This window comes from Falco punctatus (genome assembly GCF_963210335.1).
Source record: "Falco punctatus genome assembly, chromosome: 2".
NCBI lineage: Eukaryota > Metazoa > Chordata > Aves > Falconiformes > Falconidae > Falco > Falco punctatus.
In genome coordinates this window covers 26,374,448-26,399,997 of record NC_137581.1, presented here as the reverse complement: position 1 = coordinate 26,399,997, position 25,550 = coordinate 26,374,448, and the positions used below count along the sequence as shown (strand labels likewise).

The 25,550-nt window shown below is 35.4% G+C and overlaps 1 protein-coding gene across 6 annotated transcripts in view; it reads right to left on the bottom strand.

Annotated features, from left to right (window-relative positions):
- Window positions 1-25,550, bottom strand: part of NBEA (neurobeachin) — a 534,050-nt gene that overhangs the window by 185,961 nt on the left and 322,539 nt on the right. For all 6 annotated transcript variants that reach the window (XM_080377534.1, XM_080377536.1, XM_080377535.1 and 3 more), the window contains one exon: window positions 3,783-3,907. In XM_080377534.1, coding sequence (XP_080233660.1) covers window positions 3,783-3,907 — 125 coding nt within the window. The remainder of the gene's footprint in view (window positions 1-3,782; window positions 3,908-25,550) is intronic.

The following is a 25,550-nucleotide window of genomic DNA, read 5'->3' as shown; positions in this document are numbered from 1 at the left end:
CTAAAAATTTCCAGGTAGTTCAAAATCCCATTATAGCTTGCACTTCGATACTACAATAAGTAGTATCCCTTCAGCCTCACAAAAGGGAGAAATTAGCCTATATATCTAGTCAAGTAAGAATTTAACTAAAACAAAAGGGCACAGCAGATACAATGCTGAACTAATTATGCTTGAATTTTAAATCTATATATGAAAGTCATTTTAACAAATTACAGACATGGAGGAGACTAATCCACAGGGAAAAGTTCTCCAGTCCATCTCCTGTAAATGCTGCTATGACTCTGACATACCTACAGTCTCGAAGGACAGCCATAAGATACAGCCACAGGAAGAAGCTTTTATTTGTCACACAGTTGTATATAGTCATAGAAATAGGTTATAATTTCTCACCGCAATATTTTTTACCTGTCAGGTACTTTGAAAAAAAAAAAAAAAGTATATATAAATGTATATGTTTATGCACACACACATACATGTATGTATGCATATTATATTTTATCAAAAACAGACATCTGAACATGCATACAATGGCTGACTAACAAACTGTAGTTAAATAGAAGCTTCACCCACTTGTCTGGCAGGAGAAATTTTGTAGTAGATAATACATAATGCTTCCTACAGGAAGAAGTCATTTACCTGAAATTGACGCTTTTGGGTTTTTTTACCTCTTCAGGGTAGAATTTAACATTTGTTGTTACTTCTCTAAAACAAACATATACATCACAGACATCATTTTCAAGACTATTCTATTCCTTGATGACTGCAAGTATTATATAACTACTGTATCCATACATTCAACATCAACTCTGATTTAATAGTAGAGTAGCTGTAGAGCAGTTTTTTATTTACCAAGGTCATATCTTGATGGCTGCACAAGCTTAGATAAATCAGGTGTTAAGCAGGCACATCTCCAAGGAATGTGGAAATTCTCTTATCTGCAATCCTCAGCATATCTTATTATTTACTGCCAAAGAAATGACTGATTAATTTTGTCATCTTTGCTCTGTGATTTTTGCTCAGCTGAAACTGCCTGCCCTCTTCTGCAATGCCTGATCAGACCTATTTAAGTTGATGCCTTTGATCGTAGACACTGAGGAGCTTGCTGACTTAGGCTTTGACTAAACATTCCTCTATTGCAATATTTATGCACAAAATCCTAAATGATAACTGACAGTCAATGTAGATAACAAAAACTTGTAAGATGTTTCCACTATCTTACTGATGCTCGAAATAGCTTTACTTGTACTAGAGGTATCAGTCAAGATGAAAAATTGCTATTAATATAGCGAAAGCTCAAGAAATTTTGCTTTTTGAGTAGTTTATTTCTCACAAAGTATCTGAGGTCAGGTAGAAATCTGTTACTGGAAAACTATGCAGTATGATTCCTTTAAAATGCTTTAAATTCTTTCTGTAGTGTGATATCATGCTTAGTTTTGGAAGCTAGGGGCATTTTACTATCAAACTGTTCCAAACAAAATTATCAAAATAAAGCTAATAAAAACCCCTACAACGAAAGTTAGGCCCTATGGAAAAAAATCTGCCTCCAGCTCTTTATTAATCACATTCCAACACCAGAGGCTAAAAGTACATCAAACTGCACCAAATCCTTTTCACATGACAACCTCATAAATTATTCAACTCATTAGTAACACCAAGAGGCATAAAAATAACATCAGTGTTAAGGATGTTTTCTTACAGAGAAAGGTCAGCTAAAAGTTTCAATATTAAAATCCAAAGGCTTAAGCCTCTGAAATGTAAGTATGTCTAGATAGAATCCATGAATTATAACCTTAAAGCATACTGGTTTAAAATTCCATATGTTGATTTTAATGTATCTGTGAAAAGTTAGAATTATTTAATTCTTCAAGCATGACAACTTCAGTCTGTTATAACTTTTATGCAACCACTGTTTAATGCGTACCACCTCTAAACACACCTGAGCTTTAATTTTCCTGTATGTTGAATGTACTAACAGGTGAGTAGCATGAAATTATATAGAAAAAAAATCCAATATGAAACTATAACTACTTCAGTTTTTCTATTTCTTTTGGTTGCAGCTTTGTCTTACAAGCTAGCTCTACTACCAGGCAGCTGTCACCTGCACTAAAATACTAGAACACAGAAACTACATAAGTAGAGGCAATCTCTGCAACATGCTGAAACTGTTTGTGCAACTTTTATTATAGTTCTCATATAAAAAAAAAAAAAAAACAACAACCATTTTTAGCACCCTCCAAGTACAATTTTATCCCAAAGATACAACATTCCTGCTATAAAGGCATGAAACAAAGTCCATCTAAGTAAATGGAAAGCTCCTTTTTTTAAAAAAAAAACAACCCAGGGTAATATTAAGGCTTAAAACTTAAGTTTATACATTAGATTTCTTCCTGTTTTAATGCTAGTTTAATACCCAAAATTAAAAATATTAATCAATACGATTATTTTTAAGGGTTCTTATAGCTGCATAACACATAAACCCCATGGTTTTGATAACTATTTGCCTTACAAAAGCAACACAGCAATTAGCACAGTTTTGCATCTGCCTCTCATAAGATCTCTATTTTGATGTTTTGGAAGAAGGTGGAGAAAATAATCCTTTGTCAAATATGCAATACTATGTACTACTGGGGGAAATGTCTTCCTTAATTCAGTTTATGAACAGTTTATGACCTGAAGTCCTACACATGATAGTCTTCACGTTTAAATAATTATTAAATTGCACTAGCTAGTACAACTGCACACACAGATATTAATTTATATGTCTAACCTTGTTTGAATCCAAGCTATTTGCCTCAACAACCTGCAAAGCTGGTGAAATGCATAGGTCACACAAACTTAGCTTTGTATCTATCATATTCAGAACTTCTGGCAACTTTAGCCTTTGGCTACACATCAGCTGAAAGGTTCAACTTGCTTTGTGTATAAATATTTCAAGTTTTTACTCCTACATGCTAAAGAATTGCAGGATATTTTTTTTACCCTGGTACTACAGATTTAAAAAAAAAAAAAAGGACCAAAATGCATCTTAATATTCTTTAAAAAATTCCTGTCTTTGATATGTTAGAGAGGTACCCCAGCTTAAACCTGAGAAATAAATTTGCTTTAAACTTCTGGAGTACTCAGGTTCAGCCTGCTGTACTGACATCATTAAACATGTGAAACTTTCAGATGATATAAGGGAATGTATAAGCATGTTCCTCCTTCCTCTTTTATACTCCAGCTACATCTCCATGAAAATCAAACATTGATTAATCCTTAAGTTCCTAGACGGAAGCAGTTCATTATTCAAATCACAAGCATCCTTAAAAAGAATTTTAAACAAGTTCTTAAGTATTTCATGATTTGCAGAGAAAAATACTTTTGGCTGAGATTATGCATGCCAGGATAAAACTTCCGATATTGTTTAAGAACAGTTAATTCCTTATTCACAAAAGGTCTCCAAAGAAACTATTACGACACATTAGTTTGATGGCCCAACAGTTTCATTCTGTCACTCTGGAGAGACTAGTTCAGTTGCTTTTACCAGTGTCTCAAAATTAGCATCTGGGAATGCTACAGAGGTGTAATGTGAATCCCTTGGGGATCAGAGAATTTAACGGCCCACAAGCTCAAGTCTTCTGGTTCATTAAAGTGCAAGAACTGAAAGAATTCCTTTTCTAAGAATATGTTGTCATAGGAATTGTCAGCACTGTCCTTCGAAAAGAAGGGATATGTTTCTCAGGGATTCATAGACAGCAAGAAAATATCATAAGCTATATTTTTATTCAGGAGTTAGTACTGACCATATTCCACAGCAGCTTTCAGGAGAGCATCAGAATGAGTAGACCCAAAAGCATTGCGAACAAATCGCCTCCGCCGGCGCAAATCATCTTCCCAGTAATCCAAGCGCCAGAAGTCATGAAGTTGGCTGTGAAATAAAGAACACACACATCAGCACCTACCACAGCTTAAACTGTATTTACATACATTATAGTATAATTGCACTGCTGCTTTTCTATTTCAGGAATACAATGTTGGGAAACATATATTACTAAAACATACAATATTCTAATGTTTCTTTACATGCATTTATACATTATAAACCTCAGCACTGCCTGTCTCAAAATGTTCTGCCTGCTGCTAAAAACATTAATCACCCTAAGCCCATTAACAAATGCAGCATCAAATTACAAGTATTAATGGCACAGCTTGCTTTCTTTTACAGTGTTTTTAACAAGGCTTGTAAATCATAGAATGGACCTCAGTGCAAATAGTTTGCAATTTAATGACTATGGTCCCTTAGCAGACTGAACTTAGAAGTATAAAATATTGCCCACTTGAATTTTGTAGAACTATGATTAAACTAATGTGCTGAAATATTCATTGAAATAATTCCCCACTGCCCCTAGCAACCTGAGAAAATTGCAATTTTATTCATTATTAATAACACTGAATTAGAGCAGAAAAAAAAATCCACCATGTGGTAATTGTCTTGGTAAATTATTATTCCAGCACTAACAGAGTACTAGGACGATTTTATAGCTTCCAGCTAATACAAGCCATTAACTACCACAGCCATCTTTGCGTTACATTGCCTTTTTACATTCGAGAGCAATATTAAAGGTCTGTAGAATGATATAAGCCATTGTTAGTTTATACTCAAGTCAAAATATACACATATATAATCATCTGGTATTCAGCTTTGGTTCTAAAGAAACAAAGCAGCTCCACTTCCAGACAACTTCTAGGCCTTATCAACACAAACATCTTCCACATCAGTTTTATCAGTATGCTGTGGCATATTCTGGCAAAGTCATATTTTAAGGCAACATTTAAAAAACCTTTTGCATCACTATAAAATACCCACAAGGTTTGTGGATGCATCCTTATGATCAAATTCATGATTGAACACATCATACAATGAAAATGATGCTGCAGATCATGTCCTTGCAGACCGTAACTAGGGAACCACTGCTTTAAAACAGTCATTTTCAATCTATCTGCAGAACCTTGGAGATGCATGGTCAAAAGGCAGATGAAAAAAATAGAGAAAATTTTTCAACTCATGAGTGTGGGATACATCTTTGCTGGATTTTTCTAGGTGTTACTTCAGCCACTGTTTTCTATATTGCCTTAGGCAGGAAAAGATCATCAAGTCCAACCATTAACCCAGGACTGCCAAGTCCACCACATTTAAGCACCACATCTACATGTTTTTTGAACACTTCCAGGGACGACGATTCCACCATGTCCCTGGGCAGTACACACTGGTAGCCATTTCCAGAGGAAATGCTGAAATATGCTAATGTAGAACGGACCTTTTAATTTTTTTAGTCCATTGAACCACTTTTTTTTATGCTTGTACAAGTTCTTGTCTAACTTTACTAACCACTGTCATGACACCTGGATCAGTTCTGGAGGGCACAGCACCAAGGGAGGTGGACGCAGCAGCTTACCTTCTAGCCACTTAGAAATTTTTTGCATTTTGAGTGACATTTTCCTGACATGCGTCTTAGGTCTGCGTGAAAGCCCTACTTTAATTTCTGCCTTGCAGAACAGGCATTTTACTTATATACAACCAGCCAGGAGGCAACTTCAGGAGTTCAGTGGGAGTTGCTTCCTCACTGAGAGCAATTCAGGGCATCTCGTGTAAAGGCGAGGCAGTGACTCTGAGCTCCCACAGAAGATGCAGCATTAATGGCCTGGCCTGCATGCTATGAGACAGAAATATTCTTGCTATCTTGAGCACCAATTATTTTCTGCTGTATAAAATAGCCTACTTTGGTTTTGTACTGTGATATAGTTATTGCTTACAGATGTCATGTTAGCCTAAAGTATCAGTCCATCATTTCTCCTCCTACACTGAGCACCAAATAAATTTATTGGGATGGCTAAATCCCCTTGACCCTTATGTGATATAAATGCAAAAATGGGCAGAAAAGTGCCCCATGGTTTAAAAGACAAAGCTTAAAGACTCCTAGTGCACTCCAAGTTTATATTTTAAACTGATGGTATCAAAGGTAATCCTAAAGGCTTTTTATCATTTTTTTTTTTTTTTTGAAAGGCAAAAAACTTTCTCTTTCTAATTCCATCTAAGAGTAAGTCACGATGGAACAGGAGTAAAGATATTAATGAAAACTCTTAAACACGAGTTCTCTGAAATGGCATTTATCTCCACAATAAAAAAAAAAGAAAAGAAGACTGTTAGGTTGATAAGAATGATACAATTATGTAAGAATTAAAAACTTTTAATGAAATCAAGAAATGTTAAAAGACTAAAAAATTTACATTTTTAATTTGTTCTATGTTTAATCTGATAATCCATTAATTTCATTAATCACTCTGAGGTATACTGTATATTCTTAGCTGAAAGTAAAATAGATTTTAAAGTCATTATTTTAATGAACTGTTAAATAAACAAGTGATGAAATTGTCAGAGGATAAGGTCTATTTTTGGGACCCCCAAAAATGTTACAAGTTCAGCAGGGATGGAAGTCTGAAATACCTAACAATGGTGCAAAATAAAAATTTTGAAATAATAGAACACAAACCTTATTCCTAATCACAAATGATATGGCTTTTTAAAACACAACTGAAGTTTCTTCCCAGATTTTTCTACAGGAGTCTATCCCACAACATTATCAAATATTTCCAGATGATGGAAGATGGTATCTGAACCCTAAAGAAAAGGTTTCTGATTCTTAACCAGTTACTCTCAGATTTACCCTTGACTCTTTGTGCAATGTCTTTAATAAAAAGGCAAGATATTCTCCTACCCTACTGTTAGCAAAAAAGCAGATGCCTGAAAAGCTGATGGCTATATATACAGAAAGTTTTGAATGGTTGAGTTTCATCACTTGCATTGTAAACAGATGAATTTGTGGGATTTTCCTAAAAAAGTTATATTATTACATCTTTGAATTAGAATAAAAATGCTAGTAAGTAGAAGACTGTGACCATTAGCTTCAGACTAAAACTAAGAATTTAACTTCCTTTAAAAGTCCAGAGCTATGGACTGAATCAGTATTACATTGTCTAGCCTTTAGATTACAGCCTTTCAGAAATACTTATATTCTAATCCTGTGGATGTTATTCAGGCTTTAAGATTTTTCAGGAATTTAGGTGGCTGTTAGGTAGTTCTAAATGATGGCTGTAAATCAAGTGGAACTACACTTTCTAACACTGTAGTAAGCACAAGCGAGTCCTAGATGACAGCAGGTCTGCAAATCGTTTACATCTCTGCTACAATCCATTTTTCCTAGAAGTGACTTGACTAAATCAAGTAATTTTTGTAATTTGTTTCTGTAGCAAGTACAATAGTTCAGTAAGCTTTAATTTTCTTTATAACTTATATTATTAATAATTCGTATTTCCACACCCAACTAGATTACATGTAATTTCCCCTTCACCCATATCTTATACCAGTCAAGTGACATTTTGAATCAGGCTTGTTTGAATGAAAAAGTGCATATTAAGCATATTGGAATGATTTGGTTTTTTTTAAGAACTAAAAGTCCACAGCATCATTTATACGCTACTTCTGCACACATAAAATAAATAAATAAATCTGTATCACTTGAACTGAGCAGTTATTTAAAATGCACCTTAAAACATGACCCAAATTAGTCTGCGCCATGAGCTTAACTGTCAGGATAATTTCCTTACAATCTGTAATATAATACAATAGAAAGCTTGCTCATCCTTACCTTAATGAGGGCTGGTATGAAAATAGTGATATTACAAGGTTACTAACAGTGAAAAGCTTTATTTGGAGTGGTGTTGCACACTTAATCCCAAATTTTGGATGTGCAGTATTTCATGTAGTTAATACAGACACAGAATGTACACGTTTTAATGGAACAAGCCCTATTTTACTACAGTTATTGAAGGATTACAAATTCTGTTTCATTGCCACTGTCATCACTGGTGTCTGCTTCGCAGCTTGCTGTGTACATTCTCCTACTTCAAGCAGTGTTTTACCTTGTTGAAGGCCAGCATGGGATGGAAAGGCAAAGTGGTGTGGCGTTACGCCAGGTGGCCAAGGTGGACTTTGATAAACCAGAGCAAACAGCTTTCAAGTCTCCCAAGGTCAGGTTGCTCTGAAACTCAGAACTGCCCAGAATTCTATATAATACTCTTTGTTACCATACCCCACACACACCTCCCATGTATTTGGGGACAAAGATTATTGAGATGGACTGAAGTATTTCAGGTAGGCCAATCTATTACCCTCTTAGAGCAGAAATTGTGTAGCGCTCTGCCACCAAAACAATTTAAAAGAATATCCAGCCAGCCTGCACTGCCAAGTCCTCCCTGCCTTTTCACATCTCTATAGCTTGGACTTTTAAAAGACAACTTTTGAAGAGATTTATGTTAACTCCCACAGCCACAGCTCTGATGAAGTATATGGGAAGCAGTTTTTCTTTTACTTATGAATATCAGCTCTCCTAAACAGCAAGTCTTTTTCCACCCTATGGGCAGTCAGCATGGGTGACAGCAGCTCCACAGCTGTGATACCTGGTCCCGTTCACGTACAAATGCAGTTTGCTGTATGACACCTACAGCCACAGCAACCAGAGGCAAATACAAACAGTGGAGAGCAGCAGTACACATGACCATAAAGGCATCCTCCAGATGGAAGAGATTAAGTTTGAATATGCTAATGAAAGAACAAGCCTGCAGGCATGAGGGAAGGCAAAAAAGTTGTTTGGAAAAAGAGGTGGGTCACAGAACTGGAAAGTTGTCAGAGAATCCATAGTCTTTGTAATACTGGGAAACTGCATAGAAAAGGCAAGGAATTGATGATCTGTAATTTCCAGAATTAGTCCTGGTTGGTTTTACATAATGTATTTTAAGAAGGAAAACCAATTATTTTCACAGTGTGGAATTATGATTGTGTTTGGAGAATTGAGAAAAAAATGTATATTTAAAAAGTATAAAGCATTTCCCTAAGATAATATGAAGAACAGACTACTTGTAACATTAAAAAAAAAGTAAGTAAAAGAAAACTTGAAATGGAAAAATTGCAAATTTTTACTTATGCAATATTTATTACAGTTAAAAACTACAAGCCAAAATATAAACCTGTTTGCAGAAGACAAAAAAAAGTAAGTCTTCTGCAACAATGAAAGAGCAAATATTGTTTAGAAGTGGTATAGCAACATATAAATACTGTATCAGAGTGAAGGTTCCTCTGACTGTGCTTGAAACAGAAACAGTGACTGCTGGTTTTATCAAGATGGTGAGACACACACGTAAAAATCACATTATAATGGCTAAAGGAAAACAAAGCACTACTGTGCCTGAACAGAAACAAATATCAAAAGCCTTAATTAACGTAACTACTATAGTTTACACAAAACCAATTTTTTTAGCTAGAAAAATCACAAAACTCCATGATGTTTTTCCAAAGAGTATGCTGGAGAATCTCCAAAATAAAGCTACTGAAGTTTTTTTTAAAAGTACTGAAAACTAAGAATAATGCTAAACAACTACCACCAATAAAAATAAAATCTGGAAATATCAACACAGAGAATAAACATGTCAATGAACCTGAGAAACATCTAATGCAATGAAAATTCAAAAAGACAGTAAAAATATTATAAATAGGAGTTTAAAAGATCTTTAGGTCTTGCTACAAACAGCAACATTTTTTTCTCTTAAGTACATATGCAAAAGAATTATTGTTGTTAAACATCAGGAGTATATTTGGCAGAGGTTCAAGGTAGAAGGGGAAAAGTCTCAAAAAAAGACCTTACCATTTAAATATAAGGATGCTAAATACTCAGGGAAATTTAGGTAATATTTAACCTTTTAAAAGTTGTTGTTTTTTTTTTTTTTTTTTTTAAATGAATATTATGCTGAGTGACTCAATTCATGCATGAGGAAGTTTCATACTGTAATTTTTGAAAGAAGCTGGGTGGATATGTCCTGTGGAAGTCACATGGATGATCTGTTGTCCTGGTTTTGGGTGGGATAGAGTTAATTTTGTTAGAAGTAGCTGGTGCAGTGCTGTGTTCTGGCTTTGGTGTGAGAACAGTGTTGATAGCACACTAATATGTCAGTTGTTGCTGGGTAATGTTTATACTAAGTCAAGGACTTTTCAGTTTCTCAGGCCCTGCCAGTGGGAGGGCTGGAGGGACACAAGAAACTGTGAGGGGACACAGCCAGGGCAGCCTTGACCTGAACTAGCCAAAGGGATATTCCATACCAATGAGTAGAGTTGTGTGATGTTAATTGTTACACAGTATTGTATATTGTCACTTCCGTATGCCTGTTAGTACTGGGCATCCTGTGGCGCCCATCTCTACCACTTTGGATTTGAAGATCTGAACCTGACTCCTCTTCAACTGCCACACCAACAAAGAATGGCTTTGGTGAAACCAGATCAGTGCAGCCCTAATAGAATCAGAACTGTCTTCAAAGTGCAACAATCCCGCACCTCGTACCATCTTCCCTGCCCAGAAGGACTGTTATAATAGATGGAGTCCCATGTCGTGGACTAAATGAACTCAGTGGATTTCAGAGAAATGGTCCATAGACTAAGGGAATGACACCTGTGGATTTATGTTAAAGGACAGAAGAGGTGATTATGTATTTGAAAACGTATCATGTTGTAAATGGTATGGAATAAGAGGTGGATACTGTCCTGGTTTCGACTGGGAAGCAGGGCTACAAGGCTTAGGATATCATTACAATATGATGAATTCATGTTCAGAAATTAGTGAAGTGACATAAACAGCAGGAAGACAGGCCATGAAGAAGAACATAAGAAGCTGATGGAGAGGGCACAGACAATAAGTTCTGGGGGATGGTGGTTGTGTCAGTGGGCAAACAAGGGATGCCTAGACTGCTGGTTAGGGATAGTGTTTCCTGGGGGGTGGCAGGATGGTCGGTGACCACTGCCTTTCAGTGAAGCAAGTTAGCATGGGTAGAAATGAGAGAGAAAGCAAAGGAGCTCCCTGCAAATTTGGTTAAACAGTTGGTGTCCTTGTCACTGACAGCTGGAGAAGGTGGTGCGTACAGCACAGCAGTCCAGCTAGACAACTTGCATCCCAGCAGCATGGCTAGAAGGCATGCCAGCACTGCCGTATTCAGAAGCATCATGAGAGATGACAGGTATTTTTTGTACCTCCTGTGTAGGGCTGCCAAAATGTGAAAAATTAAAATGAGAAGAGACAGGAGACAGGAATGATCGGTGAAATTTGAGAAGAAATGTAAACAAAATCAGAGCACAAAAAATGAAAAAGTACTTGATAGAAAAGTCTAGAGTTAGGCAGTGAGGAATTAAAAAAGAAAAGTAATAGGGTCTAACCAATAGATAATATTCACTATTCACTGGAATAATTTTACCAGAGCAGGAGAAAACAGGACAGATTAAAAGTTTTTTTCTGGCAATACTTTCCATGGTACCGGGAAATGACAAACCATAAAAAGCACAGATTGGGAGGCAAAGAAATTGAAAAGCATAGATCAAAGATTTGAAAAGTTGATTTTGTGAAGAAAAAGCAACACTGAGCTGGAAAAAAATGGAGTAGTAGTAAGTTTGTAAGGAACAGAGATGTGAGAAGAAAACCAATGGCCATAGAAATGAGTGGAAGAGAAATAACTGTGGAAGTGGACAGGAAGAAAAAGAAATCCATGTGAATAATTACAGATGGATAAATGGATAAATAGTGGGTTATCAAGAATATCTGTTAGATAATCTAAAATATTTTGAGACTTGCAAATTTAAGTTACTTTTGTTTAAGGCAGTGAGCTCCAGAAATCTGTGACCTTTATGGCTGATCTGTGTTCTACAGTTACTTTATGAACAGAAAAAGGGGAAAAAATAGTTCATTTTACCACAATCGGTAATACACACAGCACAAGTTACCAGCAGATTACTAGTTGACACACAGGTTTCCCTGTGAAGACTGGAATATGGTAGAAGTTTTTAAAACAGGAAAGAAAAAGTTTATAAGTTATTTACACTTGCAAAGGATGAATGAAATTCATGAACCTGCAAACTTTTACAGACATCGGTATTTGTGTGTTGTAGCTTTGCAAGGTTTGAGTGGAGGGGAAGGCTTTTTCATGTAGACTTTGAAATTAGGGTGAGAGCACGAAGGACCTCAAAGTAACAGAAAAAACTACCACTGATCATCAGAACAGGAGCAGAAGAGTCACCTTTGAAAGGCAAAAAGAAAACTGCCAACACAGTTTCTTTCCTATGATCATGTTACTAATGGTATTGCATTAATCATGAAGGACAAAACTGAGAGGAACGGAGAATTGGCTACAAACGAAGTAAGAGCGAGAACCATCAGAAGACCACTAATGATTAAAGCTCCACCAAATTCCTGAAGAAGAATTTTGTAAGAACTGTTTTAAAGTGTAACATCCTTGTCAGAAAAGGAGGAGTGATTTATGTGGCTTTTATTCTCTTCTTAAGGCACTGGAAAAAGGTGTATTTAATACACACTCTTAAGGAAACCCTCCAACTCCTGAAACTTTTATGACTTAATTTCGGTGAAAAAGATGAGGACACTGAAGTTCAAAAGAAGTAAAATAGAAAGAAGAAGCTGAAACCAGAAATCTCTCTAGATGTATTAATCTTCAGTTAGATGAGACATCAGAAAGGAGAGTAATGTCAGTAGATGTGAAAGGGAGGCTGTGGCAATAGAGATGTTCTTTTTAGCTATGGTAGTACCTGAAACACAAGCTTCTGAGACAGCTAATTCCCAGATTATACTGTATGGTCTGATAACTTGCTTCTGATCATCAGGAAAATTTCTGTAAAACGCAGACAATTTGTATATGGATTTGGGATTTTAGTACATTGCATAAAGTCTGAAGGAACAAACGATAATGAACACACAAAGAAAGAAGGACTAATAATCATCCTGATTATCTAGGTTTTTTATAAAGCTTAGATCTCCAGAATGAGATGTCATTCTGGAATAGCTGCTATATTATTCAGTAGTAGTAAACTTACATCATGAAGCAGTAGTTTTAGGGAAATAAGACTAACCATGCATAAAACTATATGGGAAAAAACATAAGAACAAAGCCACGTACCTCTTAAAAAATTAGTAATGGACATGTCAATAACTCAAATGTCATCAAAGTGAAACTAAAGGTAAGTAGAATTTTTTAATTATTAAATTGATTTAACATGAAACATAAATTAAAAGTAATGTGAAATAAGTTTGGCAAATTATCCAAATATTGATGTGCCATAGTAGGACACTACATGTAGTACACCTAAATGAAACAATACAATTTCTTGAAGTTTTATACTCAGTTCCTTTTAGAGAATCCAGTGACATCGAATAAACTGAACTGAGGCAATATAAAAAGTAGATACATAAATTGTCAGTATTTGACTCACCAGAATCACACTGGGTTTTTTTAGTAACAAAATAAGAGAATGCAAGTGCATAACATTTTAGGAATAATAAATGGTATCCCTTGAAACAGTAAAATGCAATAAACTTTACGGTTACTAAAATTGAGACGTATAGTAAGATAATCTTTGAGGATAAGGAAAAAAAGTGGTTGGAACAATACTCTGTGGTTTAACTCAGATTTCCAGTCTGGAACTTTTATCCTATTTCAGAATGTGTTGACATCTCTCCAAAGAAGAAATAAACCCCTCAGAGCCCAAAAAGCCTTTCTATAGTTTCAAATAAATGAAAATTTGGGTAAAAATTACTTTTGGAAAATGTTTTGAATGAAAATACAGTGGTTTACAACATTTTTATTTTTAATGCATTTTTTCTTATATCATGCCATCTCAGCACAGTGGTGTACTTAGGAAAATTTCGTAAGTACTACCATGATGCCACAGTATAACAAACTCCAAGATGGAATGAATGGTGTATTGAGGTTGCCTCTCTCAACTGATTGCAAGAAACAGACAAAATGGCTTACACTGGAAGCGTAACTCTACATGCCAATAATTAAGCAAAATGTACTCCATGCAAAGAGTGCAGCTATCCTTATTCAAAACATGGAACTAGCTCAAAGTTTCACTGACACAAAAATTGAACTATTTAGCCAATGATCTTCCAATTTCAACAAAAAATAAAAATCTTATTTCTTTTACAGTTTGACTATTATGCTTGCTATAATACCACATCAGAAGCAGGTACCATGACATCAGCTCACGAGCTCCTTCTGTGAAGAAATACAACATGAAAACAAAATAAAATTTCAAAATAAAAAATTTTGTAGGCTTTTGTTAATTTAGAAAAATGAAAGGGACAAAATCAGGCATTTTCATAGGGACTTAAACCATCATAATTTTTCATCAAAAGATTTAACCTAAATATTGTTTTCTGATTTAAAAAAGTTTTCAGCCCAAAATTCCATTCAAATCTTCTGTTCGTACAAGCATACCACCTGCTGGTAGCAACTGTATTTTGTTTCTTAAGCACCTTATTTGTCAACTTAAAAGAAGGATAAAAGTCAGTGCCCTATGAACACAACAATCAGGAGTCCTTGTAAAATAGTACAACTTTTTGTTAAAATCATCTGGAAAGTAGTGTGCCATTTTACAGCTATAAGCCATAAGAAATCAGATAAACATCTCAGAATATATCTTGTTTATCTTTATTTTAAAAAAGTGAAATGCTGATTTAATGAAGGAAATGGAAAATGTTTTGGGACAACTATCAATTTTGCCATAAAGATGCTCTTTTCTGAACAAGGTTAACTTCTATAGATAAAGTTCTTATGAGACTGCCTAAGATATTTACAGAATTAAACTTCCTTTTTTAAAAATCAAGTATTCAATGTAGTTCATCTCTTGAGTTTCAAACACTAAATATTCCTCTAGCAACAGTTCTGTAGACAGCATTTGTCTGATAATAGAGCTCACTACTTCTATTCAGCCAAGAATACGTAAATGCATTTGAGTCAGAAGCATGGTGACTAAATTTTGATGGGGGAAAGTGAAAAAATGGTTGCAGAAAAACCAAATAAAGTGGTGTTATGACCACTGGAAAGTAAGCAAACTCTCTCCTGTAGTTATGCCTTGCCTCTAGTATAGCATCTTATTGTCTGACTCCCTTCTTGCACAGAATTAGTTTAAAACCCCCCAGACAACCACCTCTCCAAAACACAACCCTTGCTCATCTAACTTTTTTTTTTTTTTTTTTTTTTTTTTGCTTGGTTCAGGTGTTGTACTGAAAATATAAGATAGAGAGAACAATTTATTCAGAATCTCACAGAGACACCTTCCTCCTCTGCCTTCTGCATGAGTGCTATCTTTTCTACTTATGTAAATGATAGGATATTTTGCTCCTGAGTGAAATGAACACCGCTAGATTCTTTATGTAGCTTTTCCTACCTTTTCTGAAAACAAAAAAAAATAAAATCAATTTTATCTTTGAATTATTAATGGCAATAATACCACTGCATTAAGAAACTCCAATAAGCAAAGTTGAGGTCCCTGCTCAGCTTGTTGTAATTGTCACCTGCATACAGTCCGCATCAGCTCAATGCAGAAGTTTTGAATTTTTGCAAATGTTCTGATGAAGCAGGCAACTTCTACAAGGAAAACAATTACCACTGTATTTCAAGATTGTTCTTATCATATTAAATATATAACTATGGACAAAAGGGTCCCAGCTTCTCAAAAATACCTAGGCTTTTGTGACTTCTCTGCAATTCTGGAATTGCACTAGCTAAAAGTTGGTTCAGTACGATTACTGTACCTGAACAACCAAAAAAACAGTCCCAAGTTTTCAAAGCGGGCATCCAAGTAAAAGGGCTTGAAGCTCTTGAAGACTTTTGTGCCTCATTGGCTTACTTAAAGGTCAAACGCTAAAGGCTCAGACTTGTAAGTAGGGATAACATATGCGACTGCTGCTGAGGATGCTGCCCCAACCGTCTGCTCCATTCCAGATGCATAGATTAAGGTGTCTGAATTTCTTGTGAAAGAGCTACTGAAGCAGCTACTGAGCATACTAATTCCATCCCAGTTTCAAGGCAAACCAGCAATGACTTGTCAAAAAATCTAGAGATGTACTTTTAACATCAACTGCAGGGTTGAGGTAGACAGCTAGGACTCCTTATCTCATTAGTTACTCCTGTTATGTAAGTTATGGCTCAAAGGCTATGGCATCCAGAAATAGAAATTTTGTCTCTCAAAATCTTCAATTAGAAGAAAAAAAATGTTTTGTCTAAATATTTTTAAAGTCTTATTCTAAAACTAAGACAGCTTTTTTTTTTTTTAATATTATTTCTTAAAAACTCATAATGAATTACTGCTTCAAACCTTTATACATTATTCAAGCTGCAGCTGTTTAAAGACAGCTAACTTATAAACCTGGCATCGAGAAGAAATAATTAGCTTCCTTGAGACTTATCAATGAATAGCAACAGTGATCAAAAATAAATAATAAAGTTTTACCTAGGCAATTATTTTTATTTCCATCATGCAGAGCTGTTTATTAAAAGGCAACTGTTTTAACAGAAGGATTATTTTTGCAAAATGTCATTTCAAACTTGGTAATTGGAAATCTTCGAATTGAAATTTATGGAAGTCTGAAATTTTATACTTTCTGAAAGTTTTTTGGGACAGATTCCTTTTTCATCTGTAAGTACAGACTAAGTTAGAAACAAAGCACACACCTAGCTGTAAATCTAAGATTATTCTTAAGAAACAAAACAAAGGCATGCTGGCCCAGTTAGTGGATATGTCTTGACTGGTGTACAAACAGTTATTCCTATCCACAAATGCAACTTGTATTGATGAAATAAACCTTGCCAAGTGGCATAGCCATGAGTGCTATAGGATTTTTAATAGAGATCATGTTTACAATACTATCAAATAAATGGTGAAATAATCTTAACTTTAGTCTTTTTTTTTCCTGGGAATTTTTGTAAGAGCTAAGAAAGCAGCTTGGCAAGTAAATCAAAACTGTTCTATTTATACTTTATTTCCGACAGTCAAGAGGTTCTTTAGAAGTATAGAAGCAGTCTTCTATAAAACATCCCAAAATATATCAGCATGACCTAATGATTTATTTTTGGCTCTGCAAAACTTGTGGGAGAAGAAGCAGACATGACATAAAAAAAAAAAAGGCAACACAGGATTAAAACTTCCTTGTTTTCTGTCTTGAAAAAAATCTCTGTTTTTGAGGGTTTTGGAAAACAAACAGCTTTAAAGAATTTTTGCATACAAAGTATTTGACAGTCCTTTGTTCAGGATATACTTTTTAACGTTTTCCTTCCTTTTAGCTACTTTATCTGTTAAGCAATCCTGAGCAACAATCATGAGACACAGCTGATTTTTCCCTTGTCTGTAGCACAAACCTGTGACATGACCACATGTATCTCCTGAATTTTCCATGTACTTTCATCATTCAGTTGATATTGTATAGTATGATTTCCTATAGGGATATGCTTAAAAAATATATGTAATGTATATTTGGCTATTTTTGGCTGTACGTTCTTACTTAAATGAATATTACAGTTAAAGAAAAATCATAGTAACGGTTTAATAAATTTATACAAAACCCCACCACTTTTCTGTGTAGAATCACCATGAGGAATTACAATCCTCAAAGTTTATAATTAAGCTGATTTCATCCTTTATATGTTCTCTGCAGTGGGTTTTTTAAATGACTTTGTTACCATAGTTTGCATGGAAGATGACAAATGAGAACAGGAGTTCAAACTATTATTATACCAGAAAGGAGAGCTTATGGACTGGAACAGTACTGAAGTAGAAAATTCATGGGGGAAAGAACCATAATCCATCACAGAAAGATGTGCTGCTTTCCCTTCATAACATGGGTAGCCGAATTTCCTGATTCAGGAAAGCAAAAATCAAAAACTACATGACTGTGAAATACAAGCTATGAGTTGAGGAGAGATGACATTCTAGTAGTTAAAAAATGTGAGAAAGTGAGAAGAACGGGAGCTGGACTCAGTCTGTACCTGGGTTTGAGGGCAATTTAGCAATAGTATTTTTTTGCTTACTTTCTCTGAGCTGCGGATTTGGATAATTCAGAATATTTTCTGCCAAAGCTCCTTGTGACACAGGCCCTAGGAAAGAGTTGACCCTGAAGTGCTGAAAATCACATGTGGCTTAAGGAGCCATGGAGCAGGTCATGCCAGCCTCAGAGGTTGTCAAATTTCTAATGACCAACTTGGGGGAACATAACATCTGCCCCTCCCTTCTTCACCAGCTTCATTCTTTTGGAACCTCCTGCTATATTATAGCTGCTCCAGATCTCCTCTGTGTAGCTCAAAAGAAATAATGTTTGAAGATGCTGTGAGGTTGACTATCACCTTATTTTTGGGAACTGATTCTTCTTGCAAAACCAAATTGCCTATGACATAGTAGAATTTGTTTTCCTTTCTTGCAATCTGGAAGGCAGAGTTCAATTATTAGGAAGTTAATACTAGCAATTAACAGTTGTAATTTACTGGAAAATTAAAGTTGTCAAATTATGCCAAATGATAGCTGAGTTGAGTTTCTTTCTCTAACTTAAGACATCAACATTATTGACATTTAACTAATCAATCCAGGCCCAATTCTTAGGCGATGGAGAGAACTAGTTGCACCTCGGGGAAAGTTGGGTGATAGGAATCCTGCTGCACTTGTCTCAAATAACAAAGATCTCAACTGTAGGGAACATAAAAACCTGGGGTTCTTATAAAAGAATTTGGCATCTAAGACTTGTGTTGAATTGTCAAGGGAAGGATCAGGTCAGAGAATTCACATGACTGAGTGAAATCCAAGAGGCAGAGAGAGAAAATGAGAATTACAGGCTATATGGATCCCATTAAATGAGAGAATTGGAGAAAGTGGCCGATTGACTTGTCCCAGTCTTATATTACTACAAGTAAAATTTACATGACGGTATCTTTTCATCACCTGATTGACCTGCTAAAGCAAATTCCAAAATATAAAATAGACAAAAATCACAGAAATCATCTCATCTGTGTAAATTTGAAAAAATATCAAAGTTCCTCTTTTGAAAAACAGGCTTATGATTTTATTGCTATAAAACAGCAATGGAGAATCAGGTCAGGATTCAAAATCCCCAGATGCAGACTGTAAATGCCTTATTGAAAACAAAGTTATTTTGAACCCATAGGAAATAATGAACATAAAATTATATACATTCAGGAGACAAAAACTATATAAATTCAAGCAACCAATTAAAAAAAACCACCTGACACTCTCAAGAATCAGACTATGTTATTAAAGCAATTGAGAAATCCCAATAGGTAATACTTAAAAACAGAATACTGTTTATTATACATAATATAATGTTAAAAAAGCAACATTATTTTGGAGAATTTGAATCTGTGGTGTAGTATATACTTATTTTTAAAGAAAAAATATAATTTAGGCCTAATTCTAAAAAGAAGTACGATTTTAAGTATAAACCTATGAGCAATCCTATTAAAATCAAGAACATATTTAAAACGAGACTTGTTTCAGGACATATGTTAGGAGCTTAATTCCACAAAAATTTCAGAAAATTCTACTACTGGTAGAATATCAATGTATTGTTTTACACTACAGATTGAACACTGGTAGGAAAATATATATAGAAATTGCTATTTGTTACATACAGATAAGACTTTAGTTGAGGTTATTTTCTTAACTCTTTTTCTGCTTTCTGAAACAGATCTCTTTTTCTGGAAGAAGCAAACCGCCAAATCAAAAATCCAAACTAGTGAGAAACTTCTTACATTCCTAGTAAGAAATGGATTGAATTGACACCAGTATGAAAAGCTGCTAAATCACTCTGAAAGATTACTAATCTTTTATATGGAAAATGGATATAGATTCTAGTCTCATCTCATGCTTTATAGGACTTTTTCTTAAATAAGTGACTCTAATACAGTTCTGGAATAGCTTTTGCCTAGTATCTCATGCTTTGTTTAAGCAACCAAAGTAACATGGGACTATGTGGGTGAATATATACATCAGGCCTGACCTTCCATAAGTCTTTCTTTTACCAAACTATCTAAATTAAGTTGCTTTAGTCATACTCATATTATCATTGTCTTGATACACCCTTGTCTTTCTGTAGATGTTCTGTAATCTCTGCAATTAGTGATGTGGCTCCAAACTACACATCCAAACCAAGGTACAATGTATAATGGATCTACTATTGTTTTAATAGCAGTATCCTCCCATGGAGTAGCAAAGCTGAATTATGGACCAAGAAGTCAGCTGCTCTTCCTAGTTAATACCGAATCTGTCAAAAGCTTTTTATCTGGTTTTGGAAAAAAAAAACACAAAGCCCACAAAAATGTATTCTTGTTCACAGCAAAAAAGCATTTTGTTTATATTTAACTTATCCCTTGAAAAAAATATGTAATACTTCCATTATTTAGTTCGGGGAGAGCTTAGGAAAATGACACTGTACTGTGACATCTACATACAATGCTGTGAAAATAGTCTTGCTTTACCCTCCACCACACTTACAACATTGTGTTAAGAATTTATTCCCATTACCGGCAATATCATCTTCCAAATAGGCAGTATAACTCAACAGACTGATAATGAAAAAAACACTGTTAATGACAGCTGCAGTGTGCCTATGACCGTAGCATTTTGGACGCCAGTGAGAAGGCAATGTGATTCAGAACTTATTCCCTATCATTAATCGGATTATTTGTCAAAATTTCTTTTGATAGAGACTTGATAGAGACTATTATTGATGCTGTTCCAACCAGCCTTTGGTCAGCAGTGGGACCATCAGCCCTTACACAACAAAGACGCCTTTGCTGATAACTTACAAATATCTGTGCACCCTTCAGCACAGCTAACATGGTAGAAAAGAAACACACTAAAACTCTCACTCTTAAGGAAACACGAAGTCCAGAACTGACTCAGTAATACACCCTTCTCAGACACTAACTTGCTAGAGTTTTATCAGTCACCAGTTAAGAGTCACAAATGCACAGACTCCGTCATCTCTTCCCTTAGGGCCGCCTCTGACATCATGAGAGTGGCTGACGGCATGGAACCATTCAGAGCCTGCCTCTAGATCAGACACACTCACAAGAAACACTGAAAACTCAAGAGTAGAAGGAAAGTACAGGAAACATTACGGAGATTTGTTGGATAAGCTAGTAATAGCTTATTTACTTATAATACTTGGTTTTATCACTACAAATGTGTATAAAACCTGTTTAGTAAAGATCTCCAAAACCTTCCTGTGCCTGCAGCAGACCTTTGAAATTAAGCAGGAAGAAAGAAAACAGGTTAGAGCATTTATCTTTCTGATATTAATGCTTTTCTGGCATAGGTGAGAGAGAAATTTTTGAAAAAAATCTTTTCTACTTCTGTTCCATAGGACATAGCATACCAAAATAAAATAAAATGAGCACAATACATATAATAATAATGCTCCAATTATCTTGGAGCAGCAGTGCACCCAGCACCTGGACTATATGGAAACTTTTAGGAAGATGAAGAGGAATCTCTCCCCACTTTGGGAGGTCTCTGCAGATTAATTTATTTTCTCAGGAGTCACTATATGTCATTCAGTGCTCAAGGTGCATCCGCTAGGGGAAGAATCATGGTCACTTTCCCCAATTTTCAAGTTAAATTTGCAAGCAAAGTACTTTTATTTTGTAACTTGCACATCAAAAAATAGAGAAACCACTATTCAACACTGTGAAATACACATATATGCTAACCACCGGTATCCAAAGGCAACAGAATGCAATTGATTATACAGCATTATGCCTGCAATCTTCTGAAGATATTCTGAAAGCCTGTGACAGTAAATCAAAATTATTTTTTCAGACTTTTTCAATAAAGTGTTCCTTTCTCAAACATACACACCAATAATAATTTGTGCCTAGACTGTTACACCTGATTCTATCTGAAGGTAAATACAATTTATACGTGAAGAGCTATGGCAGACACAACATGCTTCCCCCATGAATCACCAAAGTTTTGTGGAATGGAACACTGTCAGCCTTTTCTGATGATGCTGTCTCACTTTACACTAGTAAAACATTAATTGGAATGGGGAATGAAAAGACTACAACCATATGGCTCAGGCCCAGGCCCATCTCTTACCACATCGCTCCGATTCAGAATCTAAGTCTTTATTATTTTTATTCTTTTGAGACTACTGAGTCAGTGTAGATGTGCGGATTTGGTTGAGGAAGCTTTAGTCATTCCTGGTTAGCTTTCTAATGGCAATAAAACTAAAACCTGGCACATTGCAGATGGGGGAGGGAGGGTAGGTGGGGAATGAGACAGAAGCAAGTACATGTGTATGTCGTTCTCTTCTCTGGCTATTACACAAAGTGAAATAGCTCCAGCTGGAAGGATTAACAGCGACCTGCTCCAGAATAAGCTACAGCCTGCTAGGGGAGCCTCCAGGGAGGTCGACAAGGCCATTGCAAACGTTCTCAGCCAAAGAACAGAGCCATAACTGAGAGGGATGTGACAGTGATCTTTAATGCTATAAATGACACCACGATGGTGAATCAGCAACAAGGACTCAACAATTTCTCAGAAGAAACAGCCTAGGGAGAACATATAGTTATCAAGCAACAAGTTCAGAACAAATGAAAGTACACTTTGTGTGGATTTCTCACACAATATACTCAAGGTATGGAACACAATGTTATGCCATATCATGGATAATAGAATTTTACATGAGATCTTAAAGGGATTATGCATTTTCTTTCATAGAGGGGGAAAAAAACAAACCCCAAAAGTTATTAAACTGAAGGATATCACCTGTGGCTCAGGAAGTCCCTGAGCTACAGTTTGCTGAAAGCTGGGAGGATACGCTGGGGGAGTGTCACAATAAAGTCACCTTGGGAAATACCACACTCCTCCCTAGGCCTCCTCTGCTGGCAGCCAACAGATATTGGAGTAGCAGACTTGTAACCTGATTCTGGTAGTTTGCTGTTATATCGTTTTCCACTGTTATTTTGGGGCTGATTCCCCAGTGCCTTCAAAATAGCCCTGTGTCAACTACATTTCAGTGAATTAACTTTCGTCCCCTGGTTAACAGCGGTACCAAGTAACTGATGCCATTGCCCATCTAACGAGCACAGAACAGTACATTCTCAGCAGGAGGACTTGGGCTCTGTAATTACTCCTTAGAAGAATGTAGATTTGGCCCAGACCTTTGAAGGTGTTCATACAAAGAAGACATACTTACACATATTGTGAAATTAATTGGTCTTGAAATATAAACCAGTTCCTAGTACCAACCCCCCTAAGTTTATGAGCTTTTAATTTTTTAAAATGTCATCTAGTACGTACATACACTGCCAGGTCACAGTATTCTGTTAACATTTGAAGAAGATGATTGATTTATAATCTTAACATTTATTCTTTTGGAGTGAGTGCAGTAAATACAACTGTACACAGTTAAGTAGGGGAAATGAATATACACATGAAAGAAATTTACCAAGTTTCATCAATATTATGGTATTTTGCTAATATAAAAAAGAAATCACCCTAGCTGCACTTCAGTGGTGAAATATAGAATTTTCTTTTATATGTTATTTTTGATCAACAATACTCTTTAGTTGCCATTTTTAAAATGGAGGTATTAAAATCACAGAGCAGCTGCACAAGACAGTACATATTCTATGATATGTATAGCTTAAGATCATTTATGGGAGGAATGTCTTTAATAACTAAATTGCACAGGGTTAGACTGTGATGAAATTGTATAAATAAAATATCTTCAAAATCTGGAAAAAGTTACTTCTTTAGTATTTAACAGAAAACCGAAAAAAAGAAATGTGAAGTTAAACCAAAGAAAAAAATCAGTATGCTTAGGGCAGCATTTGATCAATTTTAAAAATACCACTTTATCTGCTCTCTTTTCCTTTGCAAAATCCAATAAACTGCCATTATATTCCTTTTAAATGGTTCCATTACAAGGATTCTATAACAACAGACTAATCTCTTGATAATTATAATAAATGCCTGTAATCAAAGCAGGAACCATTTAAAATAAGGAGAAAGGCTGTTTTCCATCAAACTCATTGTAGTTCCGTGACCTTTGGAGCATTAAGCTACATCATATGCTGCCACCTCTAACTGCAACACAGCTTTCCTACCACTCTTGCTCAAATAAAAATAAAAAGGATGAGAGATCAATGGCAACGTGGATTGACACATGGTAAGAGTTCTTACTTTCCAGCTCTGAGCCTTGTAGAACATAAAAACCTCAATTCGCAAGATTCCAAAGGCTCAAAGTCGGCAGCATTCAGCCAGCAGCTCTTTGACGGGCTTTGATACGTAGTGCTTCCTTTCAAGAGGGAACAGGGGAAGGAGCAGACTGTATTTTAAAAAAGACGTGCTATGGCAATGTGAGCTGTATATCACTACTAACGCTTAAGAAAGTATTACTTTTCAGAAAGACAGGACATTTTATCACAAAATTCGATATTGTATTCACATGAACAAACAATGATTTCCAGAGATCATTTAAGAAACTGAAGGCTGATAAAATTACGGGAAATGACTATATATGATCAGAATGGCTTTCATCTGCATTTTGTTAGACCCAGCATTGATTTCACTTTTCAGCTGTGAACAGCAAGAGGCCAGCTGTGGCCAAGGGAGAGAGCAAGCAATGAACCAGGGTCACAATAGAGGCTGAGTTGTCAGAAAATTTAACACTTTTAATGACTAAATCACAGCAAAAAATCTTCAAGTTACAACCATTTGAAAATTATATCCAGCAGGTCCCAGAAACTGTCAGAGAACAGAAGATTTAATTTATGACAAAGTAAAACCTCTGAACTCCAGTTATGTGAATAAACAGCATTATAAGGGGAAAACAAACAAAGCAAGGAAAATATAAAATACATTGCCTTCAAGGCAGAAACAACTACATTTTACTTCATATTCCCAGATGTGCTAAAGGGAAATTTATGACAGCACACTGAAAAGCAAGATTCCCATTGTGAAACCCTTCACATTTATTTAACTAAGCACAATCATTGAAAATGACCTTTATCCAAACCCTTCACAGCTGTCTTAAAATGATCTAAAACTATTGCCAGATTTTCTTTAACTAACATTACTTAACAAAAAGTCATTACCCCAGGGCCATATTACACTACTGGCAAGTAAACACAAATCCATTTTCAACAACATGCTACGAAGTTTTAATGAAATATTGATAACAAATTGAAAACTCCCCATTAAAAAGGTGCCAAACAATACAAATCATCATAGTTTTCTCTTCTAGCAACAAATAAAATTTCTTTATGCTGAAAACATTTGGCACCTATTAGACGTACACGTGAACAGAAAAATGGCTAATACTTAAAAAAAATCTTACATTTAAAACTTATTAAACACGGTGTCAAAATTATTATAAATGAAGCTGTTCTAGCAGCATATCAAGAAAAGATATCCTCATCTGTTCTCAAAAGACAGTACTTACAGAGCGTACATTTATCTGTAAGATAAAAAGGGCTACTGACTATAAATTCATACGGCAGTTTTCACTGCAGTACACTAATAATTTACCAGCGCGTTAATAACATTTGATTCCAAGACTTAAAAACCAATGTGTCAAAACGATGGACACCTTAATCTTTCTCCTTTTTCT